The following is a 9,615-nucleotide window of genomic DNA, read 5'->3' as shown; positions in this document are numbered from 1 at the left end:
AGTGACGCCCAGAAAGTAACACTGGCTATTAAACTGCATTCTTCTAAAGTTCCCTGTCTAGCTCTTTTGGCATAAACTGTGTTACACTTTTTACCATGACAATACCCTCTCTCTCAGACATTTCTGCCTAAAGAATAAATTTTTATGTTTTGAATAACTACTCACACAAAACCCTTGTTGGTTACAAACTATCAGATCCAACTACTAAATTTAATATTGGAGTGCTTGTAGCTAACAAAAAAGTAGTAACTTATGTAGCTAACAAAATAAGACTAACTTGTGGAGACAAGGCACTAGTTTCTGAATAGCTGATTTTAATGGTGATATGACTACTTCCAAATGCATTCAGTCATACTCATATTCAAAAGAGTAAAACCCACAGTAACCACACATGTCATGAAAGTCTTGCATTTACTGATTTATTTTTACCATAATGAGAAATGATTTTTACTTTTCTAAGCCAACTAAAAAAGTTCAGGTCAGTTTACTCTACTGGTGAAATGAAGTAAAACATGCCTTCCTCCTCCACCAAATGACTACAAAGGAAAATCCATGTATGTTCTTTCATTTAAGTAAATTGTACTTGAATGACACAAATATCAACACATGTTTAGAGACAATAGTAGTAGATTTTCAAGGCTGAGTGGTGGGTTACCATGCTCTGAGAAAAGCCTAGGTAATCGCCTGTCAAGGAAGAACCATTTTTGTTAACTCTTATTCTTAACATGAATCTTGATCAGCACTTCATTAACTAGAATACTTCCATTTAAAAAACTGCAGTTTCTGTACACTTAAGGATTTATTTGGGAACACAATTTCTAATAATTCCCTATAAAAGACCTTAAATGACAGTAAAAGAAATTAGTGTTTAATAACTGACATATAGAAGTTTAAGTAATTTATATTTGCCAAAGAACTTACATTTCTGCTCCTCCTGAATGTAGTATGGGTTTCCTTTTGAAACCATCTTCTTGACTCTTCCAGTTCTTTGTCCCACTAGTATGAATTTCATTTAAGTTATGTTGAAAAGCATAAAATGAAGAGTCCTAATGGCTATATAATCCCTGTAAAGCTATTAGCAATAGGGTAATATTCAGACACATTTAAGTAAACTTTCTAGAAAGAAAAGGTACCACAGTTTCATAAAAGACGGTGGGTCCAAAGTTTTAGTGTGGGGCTTGGGGAAATGGATTCTAAAATCATTGTTTTTATGTCTATGGGGAGGAAAAAACCCCTCAAAGCTGCCAATTTAAACATTAACAAGATTTAGTCACACTACAATAAGAGCATTGCTCTGAATAAAAACTTTAGATATTTATAAACTTTAACTTTCAATTTTCAATTTTGTTAAATTAAAAAATCCATACAATTGAAAGCACATAGGCACGAGGCTAACAACCAGTGACTCCAGGTGAAGGTTATATAATGTTCACTGTACCATTACTTTTAGCTTTCCTGTAACTTTGCAAATATTCCAAATAAAAAGTGAAAAGGTCTATAGTAGTCAAGACACCACGAGTGAAGTTAAGAAAACACAAGACAGAGACATGAAGTATGTCACTGAAAATCACGAGTTGTAGAGTTTTTTTTTTTTTTAAAGGCCTAACTTACAGGTAAAACTTTTCTTCTAAAAGAGAGCATGAGAGAGATACGCAACATGCATTAAAAGAACAAGATGGTTTAGAAGTCAACAGAGACAGAATGCTATGCATATAACGCCCTCATTGACATCACGTCTTGAATTTTCAATGTGGGTATATTTTTCTTGGTCCAACACTGGCTGCCATGTTAAATCATGCAAACCATAGCAATCCACTGACTTGAATGTTTACAAATGATAGTCTCCCAAAGTGTGAAACTTTCATTCAGGAGGGTTGGTATAACAAATCTCTCCGTAAGATAAAACTGTTTCCTAACTCTATGGAACAAAATGTTTTCTCAGCTGAATGCCTGAACACTGTGTGATATTATGAACTTCCCATATACTATTTAAGTTGGCTAAGTTTTAACAATAAAGTTCATGAATTTAATTCTTTTTTGACATCTCAGGTAATGATAAAAACTTCCTATGTCCTATTAGATCTTTGGCTGAATGCTATCACCTTAGAAAAAGTCCAAGTTGGTGCTTTTTAAAAAATCTTCATTTACTTTTAGAAATGAGATAGCAATACCAACCACAAATCTATCTTTTGGTGAAAAGTAGAGTAAAAACTATATGCTAAAAATATCAACACTGAGACAATCTGTCTCAAACCTAATGCTCCCCTTTAGGATTCCCAGGCCTTCAAGCACACTAGGTGGTACAACAGACATCTTTCCCCTCCTCATAGGTTCTGAGAGAGAAGGGAACTTACAATGCAAAAGCTAAGGACTAACCAGTGGGCCGGTAACTTGAAGAAACAAGCAGTGGGGAAGCCAGTTCCTTTCAAAGGGTGACAGAGTGGCAGCTGGATGCAAAAGTCTGGAGCATGGACACAAGCTGATCCAAAGAGCAATATCCTTAATTTCTGGGGATAGTACAGATTGGTGCTTTTTAACACTCATTAGAAATTGTCTACATATGACTCTTCACCCTTTCTTAGTTCTACAGGCCAATTACTACCAAACATAAGAGAACTGAGGCTGTAATATGGGTCACTATGAAAACTAGTTTATATACAGCTGGATAGCAGGGTGTGGGGAGACTGGAGGAGAAGAGAGACATTTGAAAAAATTGAGTGTTACTCTGTAGACACTATAACAACCCAAGATACCTTAACTTCTTAAGTAACCTGATTCACAGAATCAACTAGAAACTGCTTTTTCTTTTAAAAACACATATACATTGTTAAAAGCAAAAATGAGAAATATTCACATTCAGTCAAGCCCGTTTTTTCAAGTTCCCTGAGATGGCATATATAGATACACAACATAGCTCAAAGTAACAGCAGAAAGTCAATCATTTAAAAAGATCATTTAGAATACAGTCAAATTTCTTTTTCAACAAACATAATCTACAAGATAAATTATATCCCGATTGAGTTATTGCTATAAATCTATTCAAATCAGGAAAATCCCTCATATTTAAAGCTCTCCAAGTAATTTTGGCACAAGTCAAATCTTAGAATTCTGAGTTTAAAGTCCCTGAGCTCTTTAAAAGGCTAGCTTGCCTTCAGCCTCTTCTCCAGCTACCTTCCCCTACAATGCCTTGCAACCTGCCCGAGCCTCTCATTAACTCTAAGTCCAGGCTTAAGGATACAGCCTTTCTAACTGACTCTGCTCTGCAGAAACCATGCAGCTTCTCTGGCTTGAAGAATCCAGTTGGATTCTGGAGGCGGAAGAATCAAATGGGGGTAGATCTCCTGCCTCCTTATTAATATTTCTAAAACTGCCTACAACATTCAGGGTTTTAACGTCTCCAGGGCTTTATGCCTCAGATGCTCGTCCAAACACTGGATGGCAAAGAGGTCAATGTCCGTGTCGAATTTGTTGGCAAACAAGTGGTGCACGTGCAACAGCCAGTTCAAGTCACCAGCTCCGAAAACGCACACAGAGCGAACGTGGACGCCGCTGCACGGCGGGTAGGGGGCGCCCTTGGAAACGTCTCCTTCAAAGTACTGCCATTTAACAAACCTGGCAATCGCTTGCATGTCAGACGTGTCATACTTATAGCTTAAGGACAATGACCCTGGGACTTCGGGGATCCTCTGAATAGTGGCCCAGAGATACTCGTCTGGGCTGTATGTGTCTTTTGCCCACTCCATAAACTTTTGTATATTTTGGTTCTGGAGCACGTACTCCACATATTCCCTACTGACCACAAAATAGGCACTGCCTGAAAACAGAGGTGTTTCAAGAGGTGGATGTATTTTGTCAGTCCCCATGTTTGTCAGCTTTCCATTCACGACTTCATAATGCTTTTTCCACCTTTCTTTCTTATGGGATGGCATTTTCTCTGTTTCTAGGTTGTTCTCGCCCATCAATAGCTTGAGCTTCCTGACAATTTCCAGGTTGGTTTTAATAGGAAAATCCATACCGCAGAGATTTATCAGGTACTTCCAGCCTGCATTCATCTGGTAGAGGTCCTGCATGCAGTTAAGGTCAGCCTGAACCCGGCTCCAGGACGCATACACCACACTCTCCAGCTGACTGGCGACAAAGACATTACTGAAGCAGGATGCGATGCCAACAGCTGCAGCCAAAAAGGATTTCTCTGATTTTGCATCCACGTGAATACAATAGAAATTCTGAGGCATATAGATGGCCCTCAGGAGCCTGTCAAGCATTTCAATTTTGTGATGAACCACTATAGAATATGCTATTGGAAATCCCGCCTCTTCTTTACTAAGTGGTTCTGTAATATATTTGCGCTTCTTAATGAAAGAAGCACAATCACCAGTCATGTTTATGTAGTCATAGTTTGTCCATCGAGCGCGCTTTTTAAATTTCACTGTTAGACTCTCAAGCTTTACCTTTTGGATTTCATCTACATCACCCTGTAGAATTTTGGTGCAATTAATATTACTACTAGGATTCTCTTCAAACAGCTCCAAATGTCCAAAATTTACAAATTCAGTCTTTTGATGAATTCTTAAAACAGTGAATGTGACCACCGAAAAAGCAAGAAATAAGAAGTAGTATTTAGTGGGAAAAGAAAAAAGTTTCCTCCTCCACAACTTCCTCAGCATTTCAACAATTGGGGACTTGGCTTTATTAAGGGTAGTCTTTCAGGCTTCAAGCAGTACTGATTTCCTCTCTGTCGTGGTCTGGAGATTTGTCAGTTTGCATTTATCAAAAGTGCAAAGGCATCTTGAAATGGACGATAGCACTAAGAGAAAAATAGAAAGGGGACACACACATATATAAATAGAATCTTTTACGACATCTTCTCATCAGGTTCGAAAAGTGTCCTCTTTGCTATGAGGTCAGAAGACAAAAACAAAGTGGGTCAATCCGAGAAAAGTGTTAAAGGAAACCCATAATCTCTAGTATTAATGCCAGATTATCTTTTTTTAAAAGTTGAGTACAAGGATATGCTAGAATATCCTATAATCAACACTTTACCTCTGAGGTATATTGAGGTGCAAAATACAGTTGAAGACCTAGGCTGTAATTATTGAATTCTCCATAGGGTGAGTTTTGGTGTTTATTTTGCAGGGGAGGGAGGGGTTATTGTTGCTTTTTGTTTTCTTTGGTTGTACTGCACAGCATGCAGGATCTTAGATTGAACTGCACCCCCTGAGTGGAAGCACAAAGTCTTAACCATTGAACCACCAGGGAAGTCTCAGTTGGTGAGTTTTTGATCCTGGGCCAGTGGTAATTAGCACCCCTTGCCTTGAAATTGTTACTAATCTGGGTTTCTCCAGACACATCCATTAGTGTCCATCAGTTGGCATCAGCAGCCCCAAATATTTGAAGAGATCAGATCCATTCTACTCTTCATCAACTTAGGAGTGGGGTCCACTGAAGGAGACATTCAGAAATGACTGTGGATGCTAAGAATCTCTGAAGGAAAAGCAGGTCAACTGGATTTTCAAAGTGGAACAGAAAAGTTCAGGTGAAACCAGATCAGATTTGGAACTGTTTTGGGTTGACATCACTTTGTTCAGTTCCATACCAGCCACCACAGGAAGAGAAAATATACACGACCCAAAACAGAGAAGCAGCTTTGTATTTCCTGCACTGGTTATACCAGGTTATATTAAGCCTTACTGAAAAACAACACTCGTATGCAAATTGTAACTTATGAAAGACTCTTTGTCTGGATTCAAATTCCAGGAGCCTAACCCACTTTTATTATGGAAAATGTTTACAAACATACAGATGCTGTTTCATTTTCAAAAGTCAATTTTATTACTTGGCAACTGGTTCTAACAAAGAAAGTCAAATACTATCAACTCTCTCAAAACCAGATTTATAGAGATTTGCAAACTTTTTAACACCAGAATTAGCACTAGAATTTTTAAATGCTTATTTAGGAAATAATTTGTGAATATTGATAATACAAATAAAAATAACTGACCATCATTAGTACAGAATAATATTACAAAAAGTACTTAGACTTTACCATTTAAAATCAAGAAAAGTCAGGATCATTTAGTTCTGATTCCAGGTAACATCCTGTGCCCATGTAGAGCGCTTCTTATGCAGTCAGGTTTCTTAAATGTACCAGGCATCCAGCAGTGGTGTTATGTCCCGTGAGTCTTTTTAAAAAAAAACACATGTGAAACAAAAAGAAAAATTTTTGAAGAGATTCATACGCCCACGTAAGTATACATACACACTCATAAAGCATACTGGTCTACTAATTCGACATATTCACTTTTTTCTTCAAAATGATGGCTGGTCATATTCACTTTTTTCTTCAAAATGATGACTACTTGATGTCTCTCTCTTAAAATTTTCTTCTCTCCAGTTTTTTTTTTTTTTTAAGTCTGTATTTGTGGATAAATATTTTAAAGGTTTGAAGACATCCTGCAATTTAGGTTGAACTTTAAAAGAAAACTCTGGTAGCATTTCCCAAAATGTGTGCCAAGGAACAGCTTAATAGTCCTATATGATTGGAAAAGTCAACATACTCTATGCCTGCTGTGAGAATTTACAGTGCTCACTGGCCCAGTGAAGACAATCCTACAGCTGAATTAGCTGCTTATCTCATCTTCTTTCAACTGTCTTGTCTATTACCCCACTCCAAATCTTTAATGGAAAGCAAACATTGAGAGATACGGTTAAAATACTTAAGCATCTTAACCATTAAGACATCCCCAACTATTATGCCCCAATCACTAATGCTGAAGAAGCTAAACAGTTCTATGATGACCTACAAAACCTTCTAGAACTAACACCAAAAAATGATGTCCTTTTCATCATAGGGGACTGGAATGCAAAAGAAGTCAAGAGATACCTGGAGTAACAGGGAAGTTTGGACTTGGAGTACAAAATGAAGCAGGACAAAGGCTAAGAGAATTTTACCAAGAGATTGCAGTGGTCATAGCAAACACCCTCTTACAACAACACAAGAGAAGACTCTATACATGGACATCACCTGATGGTCAATACTGAAATCAGACTGATCATATTCTTTGTAGTTGAAGATGGAGAAGCTCTAAACGGTCAGCAAAAACAAGACCAGGAGTGAACTATGGCTCAGATCATGAACTCCTCATTGTAAAATTCAGACTTTAAATTGAAGAAAGTAGAGAAAACCACTAGGTCATTCAGATATGACTTAAATCAAATCCCTTATGATTATACAGTGGAAGTGACAAAGAGATAAAGGGATTAGATCTCAAAGCCTGAAGAATTATGGACAGAGGTTCATGACACTGTACAGGAGGTAGTGATCAAAACTATCCACAAGAAAAAGAAATGCAAAAAAGGCAAAATAGTTGTCTGAGGAGACCTTACAAATAGCTGAGAAAAGAAGAGAAGTGAAAGGCAAAGGAGAAATGGAAAGATACACCCATCTGAAGGCAGAGTTCCAAAGAATCGCAAAGTAAGGAAACTTAAGAAAACCTTCCTAAGTGAACAATGCAAAGAAATAAAGGAAAACAATAGAATGGGAAGGACTAGAGATCTCTTTAAGAAAATTAGAGATACCAAGGAAACATTTCACGCAAAGATGAGCACAATAAAGGACAGAAATGGTATGGACCTAAAAGAAGCAGAAGATGTTAAGAAGATGTGGCAAGAATACACAGAAGAACTATACAAAAAGAGAGCTTAATGATCTGGATAACCATGATGGTGTGATCACTTGCCTAGAGCCAGACATCCTGGAGTGCGAAGTCCAGTGGACCTTAGAAAGCATCACTACAAACAAAGCTAGCAGGGGTGATGGAATTCTAGTTGAGCTATTTCAAATCCTAAAAGATGATTCTATTAAAGTGCTGCACCAAATTTGGAGAACTCAACATGGCCACAGAACTGGAAAAGGTCAATTTTCATTCCAGTTCCAAAAAAGGGCAATGCCAAAGAATGTTCAAACTACTGCACAATTGCACTCATTTCACATGCTATCAAGGTCATGCTCAAAATCTCCAAGTTAGGCTTCAATAATATATGAACCAAGAACTTCCAGATGTTCAAGCTGGATTTAGAAAAGGCAGAGGAACTAGAGATCAAATTGCCAACATCTTCTGGATCACAGAAAAAGCAAGAGAATTCCAGGAAAATATCTACTTCTGCTTCATTAACTACGCTTTGACTGTGAGGATCACAACAAATCATGGAAAATTCTTAAAGAGATGGGAATGCCAGACCACCTTATCTGCCTCCTAAGAAATCTGTATGCAGGTCAAGAAGCAACAGTTAGAACCGGACATGGAACAACAACTGGTTTGACTTCCCTGTACCTCAGATGGTAAAGAATCTGACTACAATGCAGGAGACCTGGGTTTGATTCCTTGGTTAGGAAGATCCTCTGGAGAAGGGAATGACAATCTACCCCAGTATTCTTGCCTGGAGATTCCCATGGAGAGAGGAGCCTGGTGGGCTACAGTCCAAGGGGTTGCAAAGAGTCAGTCAGTAATGAGCAACTGACATTACTACTACTACGTCAAGACTGTATATGGTCAGCCTGCTTAGTTAACTTCTATGCAGAGTACATCATGAGAAATGCCGGGCTGGATGAAGCACAAGCTGGAATCAAGATTGCCGAGAGAAATACCAAATAACCTCAGATGTGCAGATGACACCACCCTTATGGCAGAACGTGAAGAGGAAGTAAAGAACCTCTTGATGAAGGTGAAAGAGGACAGTGAAAAAGCTGGCTTAAAACAACATTCAAAAAACTAAGATCATGGCATCCAGTCCTATCACTTCATGGCAAATAGATGGGAAAACAATGAAAACAGTGAGAGACTATTTTCTTGGGCTCTAAAATCACTGCAGATAGTGACTGCAGCCATGAAATTAAAAGACACTTGCTCGTTAAAGAAAAGCTATGACCAACCTAGACAGCATATTAAAAAGCAGAGACATTACTTTGCCAACAAAGGTCCGTCTAGTCAAGGCTGTGGTTTTTCCAGCAGCCATGTACAGTATGGTCCAACATGTAAGAGTTGGACCATAAAGAAGGTTGAGCCAAAGAACTGACGCTTTCAAACTATGGTGTTGGAGAAGTACTTAAGTACTCTTAAGAGTACTGCAAGGAGATCAAACCAGTCAATCCTAAAGGAAATCAACCCTGAATATTCATTGGTAGGACTGATGCTGAAGCTGAAGCTCCATTACTCTGGCCACCTGATGCGAAGAACTGACTCACCGGAAAAGACCCTGATATTGGGAAAGATAGAGGATGAAGAAGGGGACAACAGAGGATCAGATAGTTGGATGGCATCACTGACTCGATGGGCATGAGTCTGAGTAAGCTCCAGGAGTTGGTGATGGACAGGGAAGCCTGGCGTGCTGCAATCCATGGGGTCTCAAAGAGTCAGACACGACTGAGCGACTGAACTGAACTCATAGTTCAGGGCTTCCCTGACAGCTCATTGGTAAAGAATCCACCTGCAATGCAGGAGACCCCAGTTCAATTCCAGGGTCAGGAAGATCCACTGGAGAAGGGATAGGCTATCCACTCCAGTATTCTGACCTAGAGAATTCTGAATAGTCCATGGGGTCACAAAGAGTCAGACA

At 38.6% G+C, this 9,615-nt stretch overlaps 1 protein-coding gene across 3 annotated transcripts in view; it reads right to left on the bottom strand.

Moving 5' to 3' along the window:
- Positions 1-397: 397 nt before the first annotated feature.
- Positions 398-9,615, bottom strand: part of GCNT1 (glucosaminyl (N-acetyl) transferase 1) — a 45,914-nt gene continuing 36,696 nt past the window's right edge. For all 3 annotated transcript variants that reach the window (XM_061425579.1, XM_061425577.1, XM_061425578.1), the window contains 2 exons: positions 6,047-6,182; positions 398-4,807 (listed from right to left, as the gene is read on the bottom strand). In XM_061425579.1, the coding sequence (XP_061281563.1) occupies positions 3,381-4,667 (1,287 nt within the window). In that variant the 5' untranslated portion in view covers positions 4,668-4,807; positions 6,047-6,182 and the 3' untranslated portion in view covers positions 398-3,380. The remainder of the gene's footprint in view (positions 4,808-6,046; positions 6,183-9,615) is intronic.

The sequence above is a fragment of the Bos javanicus genome, chromosome 8 (genome assembly GCF_032452875.1).
Source record: "Bos javanicus breed banteng chromosome 8, ARS-OSU_banteng_1.0, whole genome shotgun sequence".
NCBI lineage: Eukaryota > Metazoa > Chordata > Mammalia > Artiodactyla > Bovidae > Bos > Bos javanicus.
Note: the sequence above shows the minus strand (reverse complement) of the source record. Positions and strands in the feature narration are given on the sequence as shown.